We start from the raw sequence: 27,599 nt of genomic DNA, 5'->3' as shown, positions 1-27,599 counted from the left end.
ATATAAAATAATTGTATTTTAGAGAAGGACCATAAAGGAGATGGCAATCTTAAGAGAAAGTAACAGAACTGCAACGACCCAGTTTTGTGGTGTTAATTTAAATGTGGCATCTTCCACGAGAATTTTTTAAAGGGAGCTCTCCTAAAACCGAGATTCACAAAAACCTGGAAGGGCCTTACAAGCATCAGGTGCCCTAGCTATTCAGTGATTTGCCTTTGTTGCCCTAATTCCTGCATTGTGCCACTGGGTTACAAGTGTGTGTGCGCGTGCACACGCGGGTGTAGGTTTGATGACAGCGGTGAACTGCCTTGACTGCCTTCACAGGCTGAATCCCCCGCAGGCGGTAACCATGGCTAGGGAAAAACAGGCAGCCGCTAGGACAGTTCTGGAGGAGACACTATCAGGCTCCCGTAGGGAAACTTTTGGGAATGGAGATGGGGGATTCCATCCTTTGCGTGCAGACCCAAGACTTCGGCGGTAGCGCGGACAAGTCTGTCATTGTTTTTGTCCTGGGAAATGACACACGAAGTGCTGTAATTAGATAACTAAGAAATGATTATTCTGGAGTGTGCGCGAACCGAATCTGGGGGGTGGGTGGGGAGCAGGTAAGGGGCTGAGAGACAGGCTTCGTCTTCTCCAGCTCTGTCGGAAGCCTAAAGCCAGCTGCTTCTGGGCGCCTTTAACAAACGCGCCAGACAGGTGATGTCTCCGAGGACTAGGCAGGAGCCCCGCTTCGCTATCTGCACCAGAAGCCTCGGGGAGCCGGGGCCACGGCGCAGCGGTGGCGCAGTTTCCACCCTGCGCCCCGTCCTGCCGCAGCTCCCGGCGCGGCCCGGTCATCCCGCCTCCATATGCTCAGCCACCGCCGCCCGGGCCTCCCCCAGCCCTCCCGCAGCTCCGCATTCCACGCTGCGGTAACCGCAGCCTCGCCGCCGAGGCGGTCCCCACCCCTTCTCTCCGGCTGGCGCAACCACTCGCGCCCAGAGCCCGCGCCCCCTTGGGGGCCTCCGCTGGGCGCGCCGGCCGGACCCCGCCCGGCTTGGTCGCCGGCTGGGGCTGAGGCTCGGGCAGGGCGGGGGCGGGGAGTGGAGGGCGTGTGCGCGCGCGTGTGCCGGGGCCGGGGGGCCAGGCCGCCATATTGGAACCAGACTCGTCCGCCAGCCTCCGCCTGCGTGCGGCGGGACTGGAGGAGCCTCGCGGAACCCAGGGCGCGGGCGCGAGAGGAGAGGGAAGGCGGGGGAGGGCTGGAAGGGAGAGGAAGGGAGTGGTTGGGAGCCGGACTGCCGCAGCCTCTGGTCTCCTCAGCCGCGGAAGCGACCCCTCCTCCTGCGCCTCGGCCGCCTCCCTCCTCGCTGAGGAAAGATGCCCTTAGCCCAGGGGTGTGAAGAAGGGGGCGAAGTAGCTGCCAGAGCCGCCCGCGCCGCCGCCGCAGCTGCTGCGGCTCTTGTCCTTTGAATTCAGAGAAGCACCCCCCCTCGCCTGGGGCGTCGGGAGCCTCCGGCGCGGCGGCCGCGGTGTGGGTGTGGGGGAGACGGGGAATCTCTGCCTGGCGCGGCGCGGCTCGGCCCAGGAGTGACCACCGACATGGAGCGGGCTCGGGCGGCCAAGTAGCCCCTTCGGAGCCCGGTGCCAGTGCCGCCCGCAGCCCGCCTTCCACCCCCGGCCGCGCCGCCGGTCAGGCCCTGGGGAGAAGCCTGGAGAAAAATGAGGAGTTTTCACCGGAATCCGTTGAAAATAGGACTGACTGCAAAGCCTTAAAAAAGAAGGACCTCGGGAGGAGAAACGAAAAGCGTCCTCCGGGCAAGACTTGGCGTGCTCCGAGCCGAGGGGCTGTTCAGGGACCTCGCCCCCTCCCTTTCCCGCTGGAGAAATTGCCGCTGATGCACTATCCAAGTGGTGGTTGGGAGGATTTGCAGCAACATATTTGGTTTTCCCTCCCCCTTCTATGCATTCTGTTTTTTTCTCCCTTTTCTGTTTTTCTTCCCGGGAAGTGAATTGCTGATGCAAATCGGACTTTATTCATTAGTGATGCAACTGGATTCGTTTCAGGATTACGTTGCACGAGTTGAATTTTGAATGAAGGAGAAGAGTTTTTTTTTTTTTTAAAGAAGTGTTGACTCTCTAGTTCGTTGTACTTTTAATTATTTTATTTAAATATACGACTTAATTGTATTATTCTTTAAAAAATGCATTAAGTATATATTTTATGGTAATTTACCCTCAAAATATATGTATATGGGTGAAATTGAAGACGCTTCAGTTAAGTGAGGTTACCGGTGTGTTGGATGTTTAATTCAGCACCAGCATTGCATGACAGTTGTTTGAATAACAAGTGGTTTATTTTTAAAACCATACCTTTTAAAATTTAGGTTCAGATAATAGTAAAAGTCATCATAATAATTTAAAGGAAAACCAGCAGAAATCGAAGCAAACATGTCTGGAGAAGTGCGTTTGAGGCAGTTGGAGCAGTTTATTTTGGACGGGCCCGCTCAGACCAATGGGCAGTGCTTCAGTGTGGAGACATTACTGGATATACTTATCTGTCTTTATGATGAATGCAATAATTCTCCATTGAGAAGAGAGAAGAACATTCTCGAATACCTAGAATGGGGTAAGTTTGTAATTTTTAGATAAACTGTTAATCGTTAGCTGGTCATTATGATTTAATTGGTATAGAGAGTTATGAGTAAACTCCGTTGAAAGAAAAAATACAATAAAAAAATAGACACTAGTTATTCAAGATTTCTGCTAGTTTTTGGTAAATATTTTCCCAGGAGTAGAACTGTGCTGCTCAATTGTTACCTTGATTTAAGGCCTAGCTAATGTGGAACTTGGCGATGAAGAACTTACATTTTTAGGTCAACAGTGAGATATTTTAAATCAATTCTGTGATGGGCAAAAGTGGATTATTGGTTACAGTTGCCTAATACATGGCACTGTAATAGTCCTTCATTTGAAAGGCATTTATTGGTGGAAACATTCAGATTATGGAAATTATTCTCAAAATGGGAGGAGATATAATATCTGTGTTTACCTTAGGTCAACAGGAAGCTGAAGGTGGTGATCAGTGGGTTTTTTTTCATCTCTACATAGTACAAGCAAAGGAAACTGCTAAACATGGACTTTCCAAAAATTATGTTTGTAAGATTAAATGACATAAATAGTTTAAAAATTTTGTGATAGTAGTTGATGGAGAATGTTTGGGGACAGCTTACACTTGAGAGATTTTACTCTAATTTAAATCTAAACTGGTTAGATTTTTGGCTTCATTCTTCTAAATATAGATGTGATTTAGAAGACCTACTGTATTGGAATAGATCAATGATGTGAGCAAACGCTCCATGACCTTCAAGCTTGAGGGCTTGGCTCAAGTTCTTCAGCGTCTCCTGTTATATACAGGGTACACTCTAACGTCCAGAAGTTCACTGTTGCAGTAAGCAAGCATCGTCACCCAGATCTGTCTGTAGTAGTGGTACGTTGGCTTTTGAAGGATTTTGGCCGAATATTGTTTTGTACCTTTGGAAATCTAATTTTAGTTTGTTCTTATGCTAAGTTCTTATGCTAAAATATCTTCGTTCCCAAGTAAAACTTTATTTTCCTGAGGTAAAAGTCAGGTGCTGATTGTGTCTTTTTTTTTTTGGATTTGAAATTTATTCAAAGTTAGTTTCTCAGGTAAACCACTGATCCAAGAATGCCTATAAGTAATAACTTTATTCCATTTGCCAGTATAAGAAGATTTCTAGCAAAGTGATGTCATAAGGTTTAAAAAATATGTAAATGTGAGTAGAATAACTCTTCAAAACAGACTGCCAGACTCACCCTGGGAATGTAAGCAATCTAAACCATCTTTCAAGTAACTTCTCACTTAAGAGCGAGACAGTTTTGACTTTGGTACTGGTTTTGTGAGTATATGTCTTTTATATGTTGAATAAAATATTTTGTAAAGCATATGTAATTTTACATCCCATGTCTCTCAAATTCAGAAATTCTGTAATGTTAATTTTTTTTTTTTTTTTTTTTTGAGACTTAAAGGTTTTTGGTACTTTTAGAGTTGGAACCTGAGTTCTTAAGTTATGGTTCCTTAGTGATACTCTAGTCTGTGATTTTTGTCATTTAGTGAATTCTTTCCTATCTGTGAAGCTATGGGAGAACTGTATGTACCAGTAGTAAATATAATTTTAAATGATTTATGACAAAGAGAAAACTGTATTCTCCACTGCCTTCTGATTATTAGAGTTTAGGTAAGTAGTTTTATGCTATGAGATATTTTGCTGTGCTAGAATAATTTATATGTATTTTCCATTAAAGTATGTTTTTCTTGGATGTCGTTTCTTATATATCTATAAAAACACCTCATTTATGTATATTTTCATATAAGCCAAATATCAAATAAGTATTTGGCTGAATTTTATTTTTATTAGTGTAGAAGTTTGGATAAGGAGTAAGAAAAGAAAGAATGGAAAAGGCTGTCAGGAGTTGTGTAGTGAGTAGTGTTTGATGTCTTTAAGTTATTTGAGAATTTAGATTAAGAATGCCAGTCTCTTTAAGAATTGAAATAGATCATATGTTCTTCATATGAATTGATTACTACATTTTGGGGAAATGTCCTATTTTATTTTAATTACCTAACAATATGTGAAAATCAGTTAAGACTACGAATATTTCCAGATTGTGAATTGACCTCAGTTAAATGTTTTAAACATTATTTTTTGGGACTCTGGTGGAAATTTACAGGGATTGTTGTTGGGGTTAAATTTGGTAATTTAGATTTGCCTTAAATGGTGTAATTTTAAGTTTGATTTTTAATAATTCAAAAAATATTCTTTTATTTAAATATTTAAAAGATTATTTGCAACAGGAACACAGTATAAATAATACAATTTCTTACATATTTGTGTTCATTATTTATATTAATGAAAGTGTCAGCTAGATGCTACTTATTTTTATGCTGATGATAGATTACTCTTAGATGGAGTCAGCCAAGATTCTTACCGGCTGTATTCAGCTTCATTTATATCAATTTCATTTTATTCCTAGTTTTAGTCCATTTTATTTTTATATTGGTACAGTTAATGTTTTGTTCATAGCAGTATCATGACAATAAGAAAACTGACAATTCAAAGTCAGATACGTTGTTTTTCTTTGACAGCATTTCTTGCTTTTGGTGCTGATGGCTTGAGGGAGGAAATAAGTGGAAAGAGAAAGAGGATTAAGCCAATGAGCACTAGAGCACGGGAATAAAAGTGCTTTAAGACTATAGATCACATTTAAATTTAATAAGATGTGTTATTTTTATTTATAGTAAATAATATTTGAAAGACTTTTGTCTGCTTAGTTTTAAGTTGTTGAAATGATTATGTATGTTTGTGTATACAGTAATAGTCTGGATGTCAGCATAACTCTAGAATAAATTACAGTAGAGTTGTAGAAGTAAAGATAACTTCCACATTGTAAACTAATTTGCTAGTAATGACTGAATTAGTATATCATTATTAAATCGGCCACACCCTACTTTTAAATGGGAAATTGGAATTTTAGGGAATTACTTACCAATTTACTTAATAAATGTAAGATAATATTACTTAATACAAAATAAATATGCAAGGCTGTCTGTATGTGGATAACTGTATTTTGATGGTTTTTGAATATTGGACTTTGTAACATAGAAATTATCACTAAAAGTAATTTTATAGCTTTTTCAGATTTTATATATACATAGAGAATAGTCTGTTTAATAAATTTGTACCTAGAACATATCAGCAGGTACTATGCTTTAAGCTTTTCTTTTTATTAGAATAGTCATAAAGCTGTTCACTTTTTTTTTTTTACACGAGGGTTAATTAAGTGAGGTGTTGATGGATCTGTATCTTTTCTAGGATACTTTTGTTCTTCACATCTGCTGTTCCTCATTGTTAGCTTTTCCTGAGTAGAATTTATTAATCAGTTCGAATTATCAAAATGTTCATTTGATACAGATGATTACATTTATTTTATTTAAGTTCTCAACTAGGATAATCAGCAATATTGGTTGGGTCCTTGTTTCCTTTATACTAGCCACCTAATATTCTATTCTAGGAATGATAATGAGTAAGTGCAATGATTTTATCCAGTACAATGCTGGCACATGGTAGAAGCATGTTCAGTAAGTGTAATGGCTATTATTATAATATTTCTATTTGTCTCTTTTTAAGAGAAATTACACTTAGAGGTAGTTGCCGGAAGATACTGGTTACTGGCATTCATGATGGAATAGCGTAAGAGTGATGCTGTTGATAAAATTACATCTAGGAAAAATTCTCTAGAAAGTAGAGTGAACTTAGATATAATGAACTAGTGCTGTCAAGCCCTGAAGTCTTTGAAATACTTGATGTTCATTAGTAATTTTTTTTGTTTTTAGAAACATCACCCTTTTTATTTTATGTATTGATTTATTTTAGAGACAGAGTTGTATTATAATTTTTTTGTTTTTAGGAGCATCCCCCTTTTTATTTTATGTATTGATTTATTTTAGAGACAGGGTTGTATTAGTCTATTCTCGCATTGCTATAAAGAACTACCTAAGACTGAGTAATTTACAGAGAAAAGAAGTTTGATTGGCTCACAGTTCCGCAGGCTACAGGAGGCATCCATGGGAGGCCTCCGGAAACTTGCAATCATGGTAAAAGGCAAAGGGGAAGCAGATCCCGTCCTACGTGGCTGGAGTGGGAGGAAGAGAGGGAAGGAGGAGATGCTACACGCTTTTAAACAACCAGATCTTGTGAGAACTCACTATCACAAGAACACAAAGGGGAAGTCTGCCCCCATGATCTAGTCACCTCCCACCAGGTCCCTCCTCCAACACTGGGATTACAGTTTGACATGAGATTTGGGTGAGGGCACAAATCCAAACCATGTCAAGGGTCTTACTATGTTGCCTAGGCTGGTCTTGAACTCCTGGACTCAGAGATCCTCCCACCTCAGCCTCCTGAGGAGCTGGGATTACAGACAGGCACCACCACACCCAGCTTTTTTAAAGAAATAATGTATTGCTTTATGAGTGAAAACAGGAGGTCAGGATTAACACTTTAGGAATGTTAGAAATATATTTATTTTATATGGAAATGTAAGGCATACCTTAGTATAGCAGTATATAAAAATAAATAGTGCAGTATGTTGGAAATTTTATGAAATGTCCCGTAATTCCTAGGACTTGAATACTATAACACAGTAAGCTCAGGCTATTTTAGGATAAAATAACTTAGCTCAAATAAATATTTTATTGTACCACACTTCCATGCCAATCAAAATTTTGTTCCCTGATCATTTTCTTATTTGGTACATTTATTGACAGTATGTTATCTATGTAGCTCATTGTTTTCTCCTGCTGGTTGTGATAGGTTTTAAAATCAATTATTAAGTCTAACCAGCATTTAAAAAATTAAAGACTAGAATAGAAAATACAAAGTACATCAAATGCAGGAGTAAGTATTGTTGTGCAAAACATTGTGTTTTTCTGTATTTCTTGTTCCCATACTTCTTACTATAGGTTGAGATAAAAAGAGTTTGAAATACTTTAGTGTAGGTGCAGCTATACTGTGTTGACTGTTAAACAGTGAAAATATTATAGACAGTTGATTTTATCAAAAAGGGCACACAATAGATTAGGGACTTACTCAAGCACCTAGTGAAGGGAAAGGGTAGGTATGGACAAGATGTAGACTTGGAAATAGATGGGAAGAGGAGACATGGGGTAGGGAGAACATGAGAGTGAGTAGGGAGAGGGAGATAGAGAATGAGAATGAAGACCATGTTCCTGAGTTGCTGCTTCAGTCTGACTTGTTGAATGATTGGGTATTTTTAATTTAAAATAACTTAACGGGCAGAGGAGTTAATTTCACTCTTTTGTATTTCTTGCGATGATTTATTGTCTCTTCCTTTGTCATTTTCCTTTTCTGACTTTGGGCTAATGGGCGTTGACTTTGATTGATTGTCAGAGGTATATAAGTTTTTGAGTTTGAGTGATAACCATATGACCTATAAACAAGGGTAGTAGTTTCTTGGTTTTAGCTTCCCATCACTTCAGCCGAACTCTAGGGTAGATGTAGGTGAGGATTTGCTAGTTCCATCAGATTTTTTCCGATCCCTTGTTGCTCAGGAAACTGCCAGTGATAGGGACTTCAAGTTTTAGGTATCGAGGACCAAGAATTGCTTAGCTCCTGTTGCCCTATCTTGATGGGTCAAGAAGTCTTATCATAATAATTATTATGAAAGACCATCATGGCTTACTACAGCCTCAACCTCCTGGGCTCAGGTGATCCTCCTGTCTCAGCTTCTGAAGTAGCTGGAGCTACAGGCAAGTGCCACCATGCCTAGCTAATTAAAAAAAATTTTTTTGTGTGGAGATGGGGGTCTCATTATGTTGCCCTGGCTGGTCCCAAACTCCTGACCTCAAGCTATCCACCTGCCTTGGGCTTCCAAAGTGTTGGAATTGCAAGTGTGATCCTCTGCACCTGGTGTGATTTTTGTTTTTGAATTACCCACACTGTAAGTATAGATCATCCCAGACACAAGTTTTTTGTTGTATATAAAAACTCCTTTCCAAATCAAGGGGGCTTCCTTTTCTTCCCCATTAATGGTGAGTAGAGCTCCAGGATTACTCTATCTAGCTAGCTTCTACACACTTCCTTCCTATGACTGTCATCTCTTTTTTTAGTCAGTAGGTGGGGAATGGCTAACCTTCTATTGGCTAGTGTTTCTTTATCTGTCATGGTATGAGAGCAGCACTTTAGCTTTCATGTTAACGGGACACAAAGACCTGGCTTCCCCTTTCCAATCCCACTGTTTGCCTTTATTCTTCCTCATAGAACTGTTTGCTTCTCTTTTGGGATTAGGGCCTCTTCACTCTAACCTCCCTCCCTAGTTTCAAAGTGTATTCTGGAAATCCATGGGATATTTAATAGATGCTTGGGCAAGGGGAAAGGTTTATATGAATAAATCAATTTGGGAGACGATTTTAGACAATATTTAATGTTAAAAATACGGCAGATTATCCTAGAATTTATGAAGTTTATCTGACTATGGAATAAGCTTTTTTTTAGAGCGTCTGGAGGACGGCTGGCAACCAGTGTTTCATAGAATACACTTTGGGAAATGTTCTTCCAGTATAAGGTCATGGTTTTCCTTGTAACTTCCTGAGTTGCAGGGTTAGAAAGAAATATTGAGAGATATTTGGGTTATTGTGTGGATTGGAGAGAGAATCCAAATCTGAATAAGTTGTTTTACTTAGTGGCTGTGAACTTCATTTTCTGTGTGAAAGTCATGTGCACTGAAAGATAAATTTAATCATGTTGGAATAACATGAGTGATGCTGTTGGTAAAATTACGTCTAAGAAAAGCACCCTAAAAAGTAGAGTGAAATTTGACATCATAATGAACCAGTGCTGTCAACTCCTAAACTCCTTGAAATTACTAAACTCCTTGAAATTACTGAGAGATCTCTTAATTATGACCTTTTCCTGCTTTAATTAAACTTGCTTTTCTTTATGTGTAGTCATTCACATTAAATATAGAAATTCTTTTATTTTTTACATCTTTTATTACTACAGATTTTGCAAAACTATTGTCTATCTGAAAAGATTGCATTCATGACTTTGTGATTTTTAAGAGGAAAATATGGACTCATAGTTTTAAAATCCTGTTACAGTGCTAAGTATTGTTTTTTTGCCGTGTAACACATTTTTGCTAGGCCATTGGTTTCAGACTTTTGGACTAGTGTGGGAACTTTACTGCTATTTATTATATCCATGAAGCACTGTGTTTCCAGTGCCAGCACCTATTTATATATACTGTTAAGGAAACTAGAAAATATATACTTTTATTAAGGAGAAAACATATATAATTGGTGCTATTTTGGCATTATGTGAACAATTAAAACTGTGGTTACTGTTAATTTTTGTTCTGGGTTTTGGGGAGGCCAGATAATAATCATAGAGGACAATCTAATTTCATTTTTTAAAGACAAACAGCATATAGGGGAATAAAATTAGTTTTCTCTCTCTCTTTTTTTTTTTTTTGGTAGAGATAACGTCTCACTATGTTGTCCAGGCTGGTCTTGAACTCCTAGCCTCAAGCAGTTCAAGCACTTGGCCTCCCCAAAGTGCTGGGATTACAGATGTGAGCAGCCACACCTGGCCTTTTTTCTTTTTTCTGATTTAGATGTATTTTTCTCTTTAACTGTTCCTCACCAGTGCCGTTCTTCCCACCCCTGATCTAATTATACTGGAAAGTACTATTTATATGGATGAAAACAATCTTTTGAAAAGATTGTGAATTATTTCAGTCATGTGCAATCATTTGTTAACTTTCAGTTTTATTTCAGATTGCTTAAACATCACTGTAGGCTTAATGAAAAAAACACCTTTTATTTAGTTTGGTCTTTTCATAGTGATAACACTTAATCCAGTTTCCTTAGAGTTTCCATGGTGAATATCCACAAGTAGAACACCTAACCTGAAATGTTTCTGTTCTAAACCAATATACTGGAAAAGAGCAAGGGGTTTTGGATTAAGACTGACTACTTTGTTTATTAGCTGGGTGATTTAGTTATTTAACCTCCCTATGTCTCTTTGTGAAAAATGGACATAAGACTAATAGTTTACTTTTCTAAAAAGTTAAAAGTTGGTTTAGGATTCTTCCTTTTCTGGTGATTTATAATTGTATTTTGTCAGCTTATTTCCCATTCTGGTTTTTTTTTTTTTTTTTTAGAGTTTAAGAGATGGAGTCTCACTCTGTTGCCCAGGTTGGAGTGCAGTGGCGTGATCTCAGCTCACTGCAACTTCCACCTCCCAGGGTCAAGCAATTCTCCTGCCTCAGCCTCCCAAGTAGCTGGGACTACAGGTGCATGCTGCCATGCCTGGCTAATTTTTTTTTTTTGTATTTTAGTAGAGACAAGGTTTCACCATGTTGCCCAGGCTGATGTTGAACTCCTGAACTCAGGCAGTCCACCAGGCTCGGTCTCCCAAAGTGCTGGAATTTTCGGCGTGAGCCACCGTGCCCGGCCTCCCATTCTGCTTTTAAAAATTTCTGTCTAGCCTTATGATAAAGGAATAATTAAAATGACATTTATTGGTAAAAACTGAAATGCATAGCTATACTAATATAAGGATGTAAATAACTGTTTTACTATTAACATACATTCGTATCTTACTGATGGTATTTTATTATATTGGGATTGAAGATGCCAATATCTCTGTGTGACTATGCAAAAAAATTTTATAGAATAAGCTTTTTGCATTGGAACATTTTGTTGTTATATAATTATTCTTCAGTAAATATCAAGTTAATGTTCATTTGTCCGCCATCAACAATGAATATGAGATGACTAATAACATTTTATTTTTCTATTTATGTCCAATCTGTGCATCAGTGGTAGAGTTCTGGACTTCAATGCAGAAGGTTAAAATCATCATGAAAAATTATTGATGTGTTGTTCATTTAGGACTTTTTATGTATTAAAGATTTTGCAGCACCCATAAATGTATTTGTGACCTGACAGTACCACAAATGTGTGGTGTGGTATGTAGAAACTTAATGTATACTAGTGTTTCCTAGATTATATTTCAAGAGATATAAATGAATATTCTGAAAATTCAGAGTTCAGTGGATATGTAAGATTGGAAAATAGTGCTTTTTGTATGCCTCTTTGGATATTACAAAGCACATTATCATAGAAAAAGTTTCAAAAAGTTCAGTGTAGAAACCGTTTAAACTTTGTTTTACCTAGAATTGGCCTGAGTAATTTAACATTGGAACTCCTTATGAAGAACAGCTGACAGAGTTTGGGAAATGCTGGTATATAGTTAACCATAGGTAGTATGAGAGCCTTTAAATTGGTTGTGTGACAAAAAGTGGTTAATAAATTCTTCTACCACACAAATTGTCACAATTTATATCAATTTCCAAACAAAGGCAAAGGTTTGAAGGTTTGCCTTTATCCTTGCCATGTTTTTTTAGCGTATCTGTTTATGTCATCTAAGCAATATTAAGTTGGTATTGGGTGTGTATATCTTTACAAACAAAGGACAATGAGACTTGATACATGCCTTCGAGGAGTTTATATGTGCAATTCTTGGTTTGCAAAGATGCACCTGCTAACCTAGTGATTTTCTTTTTTTCCAGTAAAGGAAAAACATAAACATAAAACATAATTTATTATGTTCTAATCCAGTACCTCTCTAACCATTGGTACACAATTTGGGATCGATATTGTCATGGCTGTGAAATAGAACAGTGCTAATTAGATTTTATGAAAGTCTTGTAAAAGCAGTATAGTTGTCTTGCTACAGCAAGAATCCCATTCTTAAGTATCATCATTTACTTGGAGTGGCTAATGCAATGCCCCAAGTTGACTCAGATACTATTAAAAGCACTCAAGCATTTACTTAGAAGTGGTATGCCCTGGGATTTAAAAAATACTTGTTTGAAAAGATTAGGAAAAGTCCCCACTATGAAAAGTGACTAAAACCCCTTTTTCAGATTGTGTTGCTAGCTACATGATCTTGCCCTGAGCTAAAATCGTAACTAAGAAACATTTAACAACAGACTAAGTTCAGATATGTGAGAAGCTGACATATGATATCATAAAGCTTTTCCATATCCTCTACTTATAGAGATTCTCCTAGAGTTTATGGTTAAAACTACAATAATATTTTCAGGTCTAGTGTAGAATCTGTTTCTGCCTTTTTGCTGTGTGCCTTCGTAATGTGCTTCTCAGTTCAGACTAATGCATGCTAAGCTGACAGTTTCTTCTAAGAGTCCTTTGCTGTGTTATGTTGCTTGAAGTTGTGATTAAGTGTGATCATCATATTTGTCTCTTCTGACTCTGTGCCTCTGTTAATCCCAGTTAAGTGTAGTAGCTCATGAGTTCTGGTTTTATTCAACCTCTGTGTGCATCTGACTCAGTTGACTTCTGTGTATGAAACGTGTACAAATGGATTACTTTCCTGGATCTTACTGACCTTGTTAATCATGTTTGTTTTTCCATTAAAAGTTAAGCAGTAACAACTTCCTTATTACATGTGCCTCTAACCTGAAAATATTGTGAATTCTACACATCCAGGACCTTTGTAGAAGGAATTAAAAAAAAAAAAAACACTTATAACATGATCCTTTGATCATGTCAACATCCTGCTTAATATACTTCAATAACTACTGAAAGCTTTCAGAATGACATTTGAACTCCTCTTTAGTGTGGCATACAGACTTTTTAATATGATCCTTGTTTACTTCTCTTTTTCTTCACTTTATTTATTTATTTAGTTTTTTGAGATGGAGTCTCGCTCTGTCACCCAGTCTAGAGTGCAATGGCATGATCTTGGCTCACTGCAACCTCCACCTTCTGGGTTCAAGCGATTCTCCCACCTCAGCCTCCCGAGTAGCTGGGATTATAGGCACCCACCATCATGCCTGGCCAGTTTTTGTATATTTAGTAGAGTTGGGATTTCACTATGTTGGCCAGGCCGGTCTCAAACTCCTGACCTCAGGTGATCCACCCGCCTCAGCCTCCCAAAGTGCTGGGATTCCAGGCATGAGTCACCGCTCCCAGCAGATGCTATGATATTTTAATGTCGAAAAGGTGGTGTCAAATTTGATGATGGTGATGAAGAAAATAATTTTCATAATCCTTAAAGTATATGAACTTTGTTGAAAGAGAATAAAGTCGGCTTAATAAGAATAACATCTAAAGGTATGCGAGGACCTAGTAATCCTTGAAAGACCAACCTTAAGAGACTTCTCTGACAGCAAGAAAAATAAAAGAGTAAACAACAAGAAATGAAAAGGAGGTTTCTTGAGACAACAAACCACAATGAAGACATTACACAAATGTGAGTTATTTTTATCCTACCCATTTTGGGATTAAAAGAGTAATCTATAAAGAGTAATGGGCCGGGCGCGGTGGCTCAAGCCTGTAATCCCAGCACTTTGGGAGGCCGAGACGGGCGGATCATGAGGTCAGGAGATCGAGACCATCCTGGCTAACACGGTGAAACCCTGTCTCTACTAAAAAATACAAAAAACTAGCCGGGCGAAGTGGCGGGCGCCTGTAGTCCCAGCTACTTGGGAGGCTGAGGCAGGAGAATGGCGTGTACCCGGGAGGCGGAGCTTGCAGTGAGCTGAGATCCGGCCACTGCACTCCAGCCTGGGCGACAGAGCATGACTCCATCTCAAAAAAAAAAAAAAAAAAAGAATAATGGATTTAAGGTTAAAAAATGTTTGCCTCAGCTTCCCAAAGTGATGGGATTACAGGCGTGAGCCACCGTGCCTGGCTTTTTCTTCACTTTAAAACATTTTGAAATAATCTCAAGTTTATAGAAACATTGCAAATATAGTACAATTTTTTTTCCTCTTAAACCATTTGAGAGTAAGTAGCCTACCTAATGCTCTGTCATCCCCAAATATTTTCTGCATTCTTCTACGTAACCACAATACAACTATTAAAATGAAGAAGTTAACATTGATGTATATTGTCATCTAATCTTTAGGGCTGAATTGTTCAGGCAGGAGAAGGGAATGACTACTTATTATGTATGTATGTGTGTATGTGCAATTTTATATTTATTTTCCACTGTCATCTTAAAAATTATTTAAAGTTCTTTAAGAAATTTACCTATAGTAAAATTCACTTATTTTGGTGTGAATCCTGTGAGTTTTAACAAATGTAAAGTCATGTGACCACTACCATAGTCAAGATACAGAGCAGTTCCATCATCCCTAAAATTCTCTTGTGCTGTTCTTTTGTCCCACACTCATCTTTTACTCCAGCTATAAATGAATTTGACTCTTTTACTCATTAAACCATGACTTTGATCATTCATGACTTTTCACGTATTGGTTAAATTGTTTGGAAATTCCTCTTTCATTGCACCCCATAGGAGACATTTGGTAATGTAGGTTGAATGAATTATGCCATTGTACTTGTTATATGCAAGGCTAGAAGCAATAGCTCTAATCTTGAAACATGGTATGAAACTCGTATTTTTAATGCCAGGGACTTGTTTCTTCTTTGATTTACCCTATTGTAAAAAATTTCAAAGTAATTTTTTCCTTAAAATTACTTAATAATTAGAAATAGTGATAATAAAAATTCAAAAGTAATTTTTCTGTTTTTTTTTTTTTTTTTTTTTGAGACAGAATCTTGCTTTGTTGCCTAGGCTGGAGTGCAGTGGTGTGATCTTAGCTCACTGCAACTTCCATCTCCTGGGTTTAAGCAATTCTTCTGCCTCAGCCTCCTGAGTAGCTGGGACTACAGACATGTGCCACTATGCCTGGCTAATTTTTGTATTTTTTGTAGAGAGGGGGTATCGCCATGTTGACCAGGCTGGCCTGGAACTCCTGGCCTCAAGTGATCCGCCCACCTTGGCTTCCCAAAGTGCCAGGATTACCAGCATGATTACAGGTGCCACCACATGTGGTCAAAAGTGATTTCTTATATGAGTAGTCGTTTATTATCCCCTAGCAGTTGGCAGTTTGTAAACAAGTACTTCATGGTGGTAAGGTAAGGAGAAGAGCCGGGCGCGGTGGCTCAAGCCTGTAATCCCAGCACTTTGGGAGGCCGAGACGGGTGGATCACGAGGTCAGGAGATCGAGACCATCCTGGCTAACATGGTGAAACCCCGTCTCTACTAAAAAATACAAAAAACTAGCCGGGCGAGGTGGCGGGCGCCTGTAGTCCCAGCTACTCGGGAGGCTGAGGCGGGAGAATGGCGTGAACCCGGGAGGCGGAGCTTGCAGTGAGCTGAGATCCGGCCACTACACTCCAGCCTGGGCGACAGAGCGAGACTCCATCTCAAAAAAAAAAAAAGGGTAAGGAGAAGAGGGTGGTGCTGTTTAAAAGAATAAGGTAAAATGCAGATAATCTCAGATTTTTCAAGGTAAAGGTTCTTGGATTAACTCTGCATTTAACTTTATTTGCACAGTGTCCATCATAAACTTTAGAGTCTGGTGATGATGGATTGAGCATACAAATATAACTTCATTTCCTTCTGTAATTCACTAACACTATAATAAAGTAATTTTTTTAAAGAGTCATAAACCTTTAAGGATGGTAAGAGTGGTAGAAGAGACTATAGAAACGAAACTTTGGAAGCTGAAAAGCAGGTAGATGAGTGATAATGACTTAGGAGATCTGAGAAAGTCAAATTCCAAATTAGCAATGTTGAAAATTGAGGACTTGTTCAATTTACTTGGCAGAATCTTCAAAAGTCTTAGAATTGATATCTTTAGGAACCTCTGGAAGTTGAGGTATGGGTAGGGCTAAAGTACAGAGGATTGATTGAGGCTGGTTTAGATGCAGTAGAAACTCTAGAGCCATTCCCCTGTTGAGTGCCATTAGGTTACTTTGTCCCTCTCCTCAAACAAATATTGGATATTCTTAGTACAACAGAGGTTTTCTCGATTGGGCAACATAGGTGTAGTTTATGGTGGACATTTCATATTGAAAATAAGGAGATTAAGTAAATTTATATTCACTTCTACTGTTCCCAGAATGCTGGCAACTAGGCCTTTATCACAAGGACAGGAGATTAGAAGAGTCTTGTCTAGAGAATCTGACTCTCCCCAAGAAGAAAGAACTTAGAGATGCAGATATCAGGGGCTTCTCAGTAAAGGGCTCAGGCAGTCACACTACAGTGAGATTTGTTATCAGTGGGTTTCACCCAAGGGTTTGGAGTTTCATGTCATGTTTTAGTTCTCATAATTTAATATGAATGGAAAACTGAGAATTGCCAGACATCTAAGGAAAGGTACAGTCCCACACAAAAAAAGCAACCCACATGAAACATACTTTTCAGGGAAAGCATAACTTCGAAAAAAGAAATCCCCCAAAAACACCAAATCACATAAAACTATCAGTATTTTCTAGAGATGAGAGAAAATACTGCAGTCATGAAGTCAGGATGCCATAAAAAGGAACAAAAGAGAATGAAAAAAGTTCTTTGAAATTAATATGATAGCTAAAATGAAAACCTCAGTACAAGATTGGAAAGTAGAAGAATGGAGCAAAAAGCCACAGAGAGATAGAAAAGAGGAGATAGAGGAGAAAATTAGAGGACCAATTTAGGAGGCCTGAATAATAATCTGATGAATGATAGGAATTCTAAAAGAGCACTTTGATACAACAGAGGGGAAGAAATCATCAATGAAGTAATTTAAGAAAATGTAGAACCAAAGGGCACGAGTTTCTAGACAGAAGGGGCCTACCAAATACCCAGGTCAGTGGATGAAAATAGACTCATATCAGGGTTCAGAACCAGTACATTCTGGAATTCCTAAAACTCTGGGACAAACAAGAGACCCCAAAAGATTCCAAAGAGTGTGAATACAAAGGATAAGAATCAGAAACACTTTGGCCTTTTCCGCAGCAACGCTAGAAGCTAAAAGACAGTGTTAATATTTTGAAGGAAAACAGTTTCTAAACTGAAATTCTATATCCAGCCAAATTTTTAAGTATGAGGGTGGGATAAGGACATTTTTAGGCATGAAGGTGTTAAAAATTCTGTAACCTGTGGGCTACAAATGGTTTACTTAGGATAAGGAGCTTCCCAGGATATGGGACTTGTTCTAGAACCAGGAAAGTCTTAGGCAAACTGGAATGAGTTGTTGCCTTAGCTGCAACTAGATAAAGGAGTGAATGATGAGGAAATAACAGGATATAGGAAGCAGGAGATACAATGCAGGAGAGAGTAGAAAGGATTTCCTAAGACTATAGTGAAGGGAGAATACAAAATGACAACTTTGCACTAAGCATAGAGGTGAACCAAAACAGATAGGATGCAGTTCAGAAGGTTCCAGGACAGACTTAAGTATCTGATATGGATGAACATCTTGAGAGGAGATTTGGAAATCTGGGGAGAATTTAGGTTGCTTAGAAATGAAGCAAATGAGAAAACAATAAGAAAAATAGAAATTTGTTTAGGAAAGGAAAAGTAATAACTTATATGGGTATAGTAATGGAAACACAATATTTAACTAACATTATGCTATAACCATATTGGGAGGATGGTATGGAAAGGGAATTTTTTTTTGGTGGAAGTGATAGTAGGTATGGGGCCTAATGTTTTTCCTAAATCTTAAGTGATGATTGAATGTGTATTTATGAATAACTGATAAAAATGAAAATTTAAAAAGCTGTAGTTTTTACAGAATTAAAAAGTCTAAATCCGGCTGGGCACAGTGGCTCATGCCTGTAATCCCAGCACTTTGGGAGGCCGAGGTGGGCAGATCACGAGGTCAAGAGATTGAGACCATCCTAGCCAACATGGTGAAACCCTGTCTCTACTAAAAATACAAAAATTAGTTGAGCGTGGTGGCGCACGCCTGTAGTCCCAGCTACCCTGGAGGCTGAGGCAGGAGAATCGCTTGAACCCAGGAGGGGGAGGTTGCAGTAAGCCGAGATTGTGCCACTGCACTCTCGCCTGGAGACAGAGTGAGACTTCGTCTCAAAAAAAAAAAAAAAAATGTCTAAATCCTTTACACCTACTTCGTTGATCTTATTTTCAAACTTGTGTTTTTCTTTTTGAGGTATTTCTAAGTCCTGTAATCAAGGAGCTCAAAACTGGATACAGCAAATGGGAAATTTGTGTTAGAATTTATGAGAATATTCTTTGAGCAGATCAGTCTTTTTCTTATTTCTCTGTTCTTAAAGATGACAATTTATAAATAGTCTTTATCTGTCTTAAGAGTTTAGTTGATTCCTGAAAAACCTATGTAGGTTAAATTCATTAAGGATACACAGACACTTCTGTGAACACACAGCAAAAGAACACTAACAGAGCAGTGAAGACAATAAATCACACAAATGATGTAAATGACGAAAATGATGGATATGATTATTATTTCTTTAAGGAGCTTCCAGGCGCTATGAGGAGGCATCAGAATACATGTCAGCTATACAACCGCAAAGGTAGCTTTGGTTTAGCAGCACTTACCTGCTCTTCTGAAGTTCAAGTTTATCCTTGTAAATGCAAAGAAATGCCGTGTGTGTGTGTGTGTGTGTGTGTATGTGTGTGTATATATAAATTCTCATGGCTTTTGGGGTACAAGAGGTTTTTGGTTACATGGATGAATTGTATAGTGGTGAAGTCCAAGATTTTAGTACGCTCATCACCTGGGTACTGTACATTTTACCCAATATATAGTTTTTTATCCCTCACCCCCTTCCCTCTACCTTCTGAGTCTCCAACTCCATTATACTTCTCTATCTGCCTTTGTATACCAATAGCTTAGCTCCAACTTACAAGTGAGAACATACGGTATTTGGTTTTCCATTCCTGAGTTACTTCACTTACAATAATGGCCTCCAGCTCCATCCAAGTTGCTGCAGAAGACATTATTTTGTTCTTGTTATGGCTGTGTAGTATTCCATGGTGTGTGTGTGTGTGTGTGTGTGTGTATATGTGTGTGTATATGTGTGTATATTCTTTATCCATACATTGGTTGATGGGCACTTAGGTTGGTTCCATATCTTTACAATTGTAAATTGTGGTGCAATAAACATATGTGTGCAGGTGTGTTTTTGATGTAATGACTTATTTTCCTTTGAGTAGATACCCAGTAGTGGGATTGCTTGATCAAATGGTAGATATACTTTTAGTTCTTTAAAAAAATCTCCTTAAAGTTTTCCATAGAGGTTGTACTAACTGACATTCCCACTAGCAGTGTGTAAGTGTTCCTTTTTCACCACATCCACAGCAACATCTATTGTTTTTGACTTTTTAATAATGAGAAGTGCCTTATATTAAATGAAATTCCTCTTGTAATGAATTTCAACTTCTCCTAGAGAAAATCACTTTAAAATCTAAAGAACTGACCAGCTCTTCCTTTCATGTCTGTTTTAGGGCAGGGTTAAGAGAAGTTTGTTTCGGGGGATTGTTGAACTGTAGGACTCTGAGAAAACTGGTCAGCTTTCTAACTACTCCCAAGTCAGGTTTTCAGAGGATGAGAGTGACATCTTTGCTTACTTTCTCTTTACATTCAGATGCATATTGAAAAACACACCCCAAAAGTAATTATTATTGAATTATGTAATGTTTTTCTTCCTTGTATTAGAAATCATTCTGTTTAGTTTGTTCACTACTTCTGTTGCTCAAGGTCGTTTTTGTTTTCCAGACTGTGGGTCATTTATTTTGTTGGTGATTGCATACCTAAAAATTTATTTTGCATTTTATCTAAAGGGAAAAACATTCAAAATAGTAGCAAAGCCATAAAAAATTTACAGGCTAAATCTGTAATCATTTTAATTTCTAAGTTTAATGTCTTTACTGAGAATCAATAGAATTTAAAGCAGATACTAACCAGTCCATCTAGATAACATTATATATTTACAGCTTAAAATAGGGTTAGGATGAAATATTTATGATAGTTTAGTATATTTTGTTTTCAGTTAGCTATATTACTAAAAAATATGTAAACCATTCCATTTAAAAAAAGAAGTAAGAGGAGATAATGTAATATAACTAGTATTTGGAGATGACAAAGGAATTTTCCCCCCAACGGCAGTACTATTTCCTTTGCAACAGTGTTTCTAATTTATGTTTTAGTTCTCAGATATACAAAGTTGATTTTTGTGAGAGGGTATTAATTTTTTAACAGACAAATTTGATTTTTGAAAACCCTAATTGTTTAGTGTTTATCAACCCTAAGAATTTTTACCTAAAGCTGCTTAAATATTAGTTAAAAAGTTGTTTCATTTTCTTTCCAAAATTCTCTGCACATGGCTCAAACTGTATTTGAGTCTGAATTTCTTTTGAAAATCCAGAAAGCTTTATGAAGAAATGCCAAGAAAATGTTTAGTTCAGATTTACTCTTCTTTCATAGAAGGACTTTCACTTTAACTGTTTCACTTGATTTATGTTTATTCTACTCTACAGCTGTACATTTCTGAAAGTTACCAGCCTCTAGAATGTAAAGAGCTATATATGATTCTATTCTAGCATATTGAGGTGAAGTTATAGATGAAGTTATAGATGTGTTTTGTTCAGCTTAGTTTTGATTAATTTTCCTTTTTTATGGATATTGAATTATCTTTATAATTCAGTGAAAAGGCAATGTTTGAGATATTTCGTGTGCTTTCTTCTCTGTTAAGTTCTCAGTTTTTGTCACTGAAACCTGTAAGCCACTGAGCTGCTGCTGTTTGTATCTACTTATGCCAGATAGTCCTTGGCTTTCATTTGTCAGGATGCAGCAAGCTTTTTGTTATATAGCTTCAACTGGCTTTTTTTCCTTAAAAGAAGCATGTTTTTGCTGGAGAAGTATGAATCCATATTACCAGTTTATTATAAAGGACAAAACCTGGGACAGCCAAATGGAAGTGATGCATAGGGCGAGGTTTAGGGTAAGGGAGTAGAGGGGGAGGATTTCCATGCCCTCCTTAATTAATTTTCTTCTGAGTTTTCAGGTTATAGCACCAACATACTAATGACACTAGCTAGTTTATATACATGTTTAGCCAAATTATGAAAAGTAAAAGGAACTATTTTCCTGAGGGTATTATTACAAAAAAATGCCTCAAGGTGACTAAGGGCAATTATAATAGTGGCTGAATTTCTAGTACTATTTTGTCATAATTTCACTTGTTATTTTTTATGTGTTTGTGTGTATATATTTCTTGGATGTGCTTTAAGTGTTCCTTGTCTTCAGTACCTTGGCAATGTATATGAACTTGGAATTGTGGCACAACTCTGGGGAGGGAGGTGCTCTGGAAAATGCCATATGCGTAAAATTCTTACCTACCGCAGAGAGAGAGAGAGAGATTTTTTTGAGACAGATAACACTGCCTCGGCCTCCCAAAGTGCTGGGATTACAGGCATGAGCCACCACGCCCCGCCTAAACTTTTTTTAAACATTTAATTTACTTCCATTTATCTGTTGTTACAAATAATGCTATTATAAACTGATCTGTGATTAAATGTCATTTTATTACAAGCTAGAGACACTGTTAAAAGCAGCATTTATCCCTTATTTTATAAGGTAATGAAGAAAATGTGAAATATATATATTTTATAAGCTCTTGTTGCCCAGGCTAGAGTGCAATGGCGCCATATCGGCTCACCGCAACCCCCACCTCCTGGGTTCAAGCAATTCTCCTGCCTTAGACCAGGCCAGCCTCCCGAGTAGCCACCATGCCTGGCTGATTCTGTATTTTTAGTAGAGACGGGGTTTCTGCATGTTGGTTAGGCTGGTCTCAAACTCCCGACCTCAGGTGATCCGTCTGCCTTGGCTTCTCCAAAGTGCTGGGATTGCAGGCGTGAGCCACTGCACCCGGCAATAGACCTTTTTTCTTTTTTTTTTTTTTAATGACTTTACCATAGTAGCTTTGTATATGAATCTGATGGCAATTGGGGATGTAGATACCTTTTGCAGTAAATAATAATAGTGACAGATTGTGTAACCAGTTCTGATAACACATTATAGTTCTGTAGGCTTGAGGATTTAGTTTTTTTAAATTCTCTTTTTGTGATAATTTTTAGAAACTGTAAACATTTAAGTGTTAAAAGGTGATTAAGAATATACCATAGTCACTATTTTCCAGCATTTATCACTATTTTTAATTATATGTATTTGCAATTATTTGATTATTATTGATCTTCCTTACTAGAGCAGGGACTGTGTCTGTTTTGCTTACCACCTCTTCCCCAATACCTAACATAAGTGCTTGGTATATTGTAGGCACTCAATAAATATCTACTTGATGAATGAAAGAATTGGTGAGTGAACAGTGGAGTTAAGCAAATAAATAGGGAATAAAATGTTTTGATACAATTAAATCTCAATATTGAGTTAGTAGCTATGATGAAGAAATAACATCAAAAACTCCAACTTTAGAAACAATTTTGCAGAGATTTTGGGGGGAATATAATAAAATATAACAAGGAGGGCAATTTAGAGATGAAGTATTTAACTCTAGGGTTTTGGTTTTGTTTGAATGATAGTGGAAACGTCCAGGTAGAATGTTCAGGAGAGAGAAATATGGGCCAAAGGTCAAAGGGTGGTCATTAAAATAATGACAGTAATTAAATTCAATAAATTATTGAATGTCTACCTTGTGCTAGCTATTGTATAACTGTGAAAGGTAGGTAAGACATATTCCTCATAATAATTCAATTAAAATACCTCTTACGCTGATAATTGTCTTCACAAGTAAAGTTTTAACAAAGTTAGAATTTTGATTTTAGAATTTAGTGGAAAGCAATGATTATGACCAAATTATCTTAATACCTGTTGAATTTTCGCTATATCTTCTAAGTGATAAAGATGATTTTAATTCAGTCAACTTTATACTCGAGACTTTTGTTAATAAAATATTTTAAAAAATGGTTTACTGCCATTCTGTGTAGAAATAATTGGAACAAGATTTTTTAAAATAATAATTATGATACCTATCTTTTATCTTTCTGCAGAAAAAATATGGAAACACTAATGTCTCTAGAGGTAAATATTTAGTGAAATGTGGTTTTCATTTGAAATTAAAATTAATCATCTTTGATTTCATATTTTTTCTTTTACACTGTGATACTTTAAAAATTATTGGCTGGGTACGGTGGCTCACGCCTGTAATCCAAGCACTTTGGGAGCCCAAGACAGGCAGATCATGAGGTCAGGAGTTCGCGACCAGCCTGGCCAATATGGTAAAACCCCATCCCTACTAAAAATGCAAAAATAAGCCGGGCATGGTGGCACACGCCTGTAGTCCCAGCTACTTGGGAGGCTGAGGCAGAAGAATCGCTTGAACCTGGGAGGCAGAAGTTGATGAGCCGAGATTGCACCACTGCACTCCAGCCTGGGCAACAGAGGGAGACTTCGTTTAAAAAAGAAAAAAGAATTATCTGTTATAGACCTCAGGGCTATTTGTTATTTTAAAATTGTCTTTAAAATGAACTTGAATTTTGTGAACATTGTAACAGGTCAAATTTCTGGTGGTACAAGTCTTCAGTATTGGAATAAAAAATAGTTTAAATGATAGTACAGTGATAAGAGGTAGCTGATTACACAATACAAATGTTGAGGGTTAATAGTGTGCTTTTGGTTGGAACAGAGAACCTGAGGCAAATTGGTTTAAAGAATATGGAAAGTGGCCGGGCGCGGTGGCTCAAGCCTGTAATCCCAGCACTTTGGGAGGCCGAGACGGGCGGATCACGAGGTCAGGAGATCGAGACCATCCTGGCGAACATGGTGAAACCCCGTCTCTACTAAAAAATGCAGAAAACTAGGCGGGCGAGGTGGCGGGTGCCTGTAGTCCCAGCTACTCGGGAGGCTGAGGCAGGAGAATGGCGTGAACCCGGGAGGCGGAGCTTGCAGTGAGCTGAGATCCGGCCACTGCACTCCAGCTCGGGAGACAGAACGAGACTCCGTCTCAAAAAAAAAAAAAAAAAAAAAAAAAAAAAAAAAAAAAGAATATGGAAAGTTTTTACTAGTTAACCTATCAAGAGCAAAGGTGGGGTAGAGTTCTCGGTTTAGTGGCTCTACGGTATTATCAAACATCCAAAGTCTTTCAGTCTCACTGATGTTGTAGTGTAGACTTTTTTTTTTTTTAATATTTGAGACAGAGTCTCACTCTGTCACCCAGGCTGGAGTGCAGTGGTGTCATCTCTGCTCACTGCAACTTCCTCCTCCTGGGTTCAAGCGATTCTCCTGCCTCAGCCTGCTGAGTAGCTGGGATTACAGGAGCGTGCCACCATGCCTGGGTAACTTTTGTATTTTCAGTAGAGACGGGGTTTCACCATGTTGGACAGGCTGGTCTTGAACTCCTGACCTCAAGTGATCCACCCGCTTCAGCCTCCCAAAGTGCTGGGATTATAGCTGTGAGCCACTGCGCCCAGCCTAGACTTCTTTTTTAACACTGTTTTCCCTCAGGATTATGGGATGGCATCGGAGCAACATGATTTTTGTTCAGGTGGGGAGGGGAGAGAGAAGCTACCTGTAGCCCTCTGATTTCATGGAAGCACCTAGAAAATCTTCCCTCCATTCTCAATGGCCAAAATTAGGTCTCCTGTCTATTCCTGAACCAGTACAATTGGTATTGGTGCCAATAAGATATTGAGGTATATGGGCTGTGTATGGGAAGTGCAGTGATCTTAACAAAGTTAGGATTCTGTTCAGGAAGAGGGAATGGATTCTGTCTACAAGCAGTCTCCCCTATAGTTGGTTTTGTGGCGTACAGTTTATTTGTAGCATTTTCGAAAGGAATTTTTAGTGCTACAGTAAAGCTTTATGCTATACTTTGTGTTTACCCTCGCCACCCCACCACCTGTAACTAACACCTTCTCTAATAATGTGTTTTTGATTTAGGGATTCTGGGCCAGTGTTAGTGTGTGTTAGGAAAGGATATTTATATAATTAAATATTAATTTTAAAATTATAAAGTCATTAAAATGATATGCCATCCTTTGTTGGCGTATCCCTCCTCTGAATGCCTATAAAATTTGTTTATAGTGCTCACTTGGAAACAAATATGAATCTTAGATTATTTATTGTCTTTTTATGTATGTCATACCAGGATCATTTCTTGTATATCCAGGACAAATCTATTATATCTGTGTTGTTAGTGATATCTGCAGAAGATGTTGTTAAGAGAAGATTTGAAGTCAATTCAATAAATTTTTTAAATGTACAGTAAAGTAGTATGTTTATAATGGAGTGTAGCAACAATGAAGATGAACAACATGTGGTTCCCTCCCTAAAGGAATTAAACAGAATTAAATGTAATAAAAAGGGCAGTAGAGAGAGATTACTTTGGTGTGGGGAGTAGAAAGGCTCAATCATGGAGATAACATTTTGAGCTTACTCTTAAGGAATTAATGTTTTGTGAAACAGAGATAAAAAGGCGCATTTTAGATGGAAAGGAAGCTCAAAGGCATGTGCTAGTAGCATAGTACTTGGGAGCAGTTGAGGCTTAGTGGGAAATAAAGTTGAAATGGTGGATTGGGGCCATTTCAGAAGGCTTACTACTTAATTTGAATTTGACCTGGTGGACAGTGGGAAGCCATTGAATATATATATTTGTTTTTATTTTTAGAGATAGAGTCTTGCTGTCACCCAAGCTGAAGTGTAGTGTTGCAGTCATAGCTCACTGCAGCTTTAAACTTCTGGGCTCAAGTGAGCCTACCAGTAGCTGGGACTATAGGTGCACACCACCACGCCTGGCTTTTTTTTTTTTTTTTTTTTTTTTTGTAGAGACAGGGTCTCACCACGTTGCCCAGGCTGGTCAGGAACTCCTAACCTCAGTAGTCTTCCCACCTTGGCCTCCCATGTATTTCTTTTTAAAGCAAGAAGACTTGCAAATTGTTTTCTGCTGAAACATAAGTACCCTTAAGATTTGTTGTCTTTTGCCATGATATAATGTTTGTGGAGTACACACGTTAATTCATGTATTTTATAACAAATATCTATTGCATACCTCCTATGATAGACATCAAAATCTGGAGATACAACAGTGAACAAGACAGGCAGAGTCTCTGCTCTCATGGAGCTTACATTGTAGTTTTGGGGGAGGTCAGGAAATACACATGTAAATAAGGTTATTTCAGATAATGGTAAGAGCTATAAAGAAAATAAGAGGATGATGTGACAGAGTGTTTTGGGTGGTAATTTAGATGAGTTGGTTAGTGAAGACCTCAGAGGATTTGATGTTTGAACTGATGTTAAATGAGAAGGTGCCAGCCATGTGATGATCTTGGGTAAGAGCACCCTAGGTAGAGGGAACAGTAAGTGCTGGGTCCTTAAGATGGAAAAAGGAACAGAAGGAAGACCAGTGTGCCTGGATCAGGGTGAGTTAAGGGAAGAGTGGTAGGGTATGAGGTTTCTCCTGGAAAGGAGTTTATATTTTACTCTAAGGGTTAAAGCCAGTGCAGAGTTTTGAGCAGAAGGGTGATACCTAGATTTATGTTTTGAAAGGGTAACTGTGGTTGCCATGTAAATAAAATCATGCCAATTAGGACCTTTGTAGCAGTGCAAGTGAGATAGTAGTGCCTTGAACTTGGGCTGTAGTAGAGGAGATGGAGATTTGTGATACCATTTTTATTTAGTTATTTTTGATTTTGAATTATTATTTTTTTGAAACAGAGTTTTGCTCTTTTTGCCCAGGCTGGAGTACAATGGCATGATCTCACCTTACTGCAACCTCTGCCTCTCGGGTTCAAGCAATTCTCCTGCCTCAGCCTCCCAAATATCTGGGATTACAGGCGCATGACACCATGCCTGGCCAATTTTGTATTTTTAGTAGAGATGGGGTTTCACCATGTTGGCCAGGCTGGTCTCGAACTCCTGACCTCAGGTGATCTGCCTGCCTCAACCTCCCAAAGTGTTGGGATTGCAGGCATGAACCACCACGCCTGGCCTTAAAAATTTTTTTTTGAAACCGAGTCTTGGTCTGTCACCCAGGCTGGAGTGAAGTGGTGCAGTCTTGGCTCACTGCGACTCCTGCTTCCCAGGTTCAAGTGATTCTTCTGCCTCAGCCTCCCCAATACCTGGGACCACAGGTGTGCGCCACGCCAGGCTAAGTTTTGTATTTTTAGTAGAAATGGGGTTTTGCCATGTTGGTTAGGCTGGTCTTGAACTCCTGGCCTCAA

The 27,599-nt window shown here is 38.4% G+C and overlaps 1 protein-coding gene across 42 annotated transcripts in view; it reads left to right on the top strand.

The window, feature by feature from the left end:
• The first annotated feature begins 1,119 nt into the window (after positions 1 to 1,119).
• The window catches only part of CDC42BPA (CDC42 binding protein kinase alpha), a 328,933-nt gene continuing 302,453 nt past the window's right edge, over positions 1,120 to 27,599 (top strand). For all 42 annotated transcript variants that reach the window (XR_010585989.2, XR_012433742.1, XR_010585975.2 and 39 more), the window contains exon 1: positions 1,120 to 2,611. Coding sequence is in view for 34 of the 42 variants with exons in the window: in XM_005541041.4 (XP_005541098.3) it covers positions 2,434 to 2,611 (178 nt within the window). In the remaining 8 variants the exon portion in view is untranslated. The remainder of the gene's footprint in view (positions 2,612 to 27,599) is intronic.

Source organism: Macaca fascicularis, chromosome 1 (assembly GCF_037993035.2).
Source record: "Macaca fascicularis isolate 582-1 chromosome 1, T2T-MFA8v1.1".
Classification (NCBI taxonomy): domain Eukaryota; kingdom Metazoa; phylum Chordata; class Mammalia; order Primates; family Cercopithecidae; genus Macaca; species Macaca fascicularis.
This window is presented reverse-complemented; position numbering and strand designations above follow the sequence as displayed.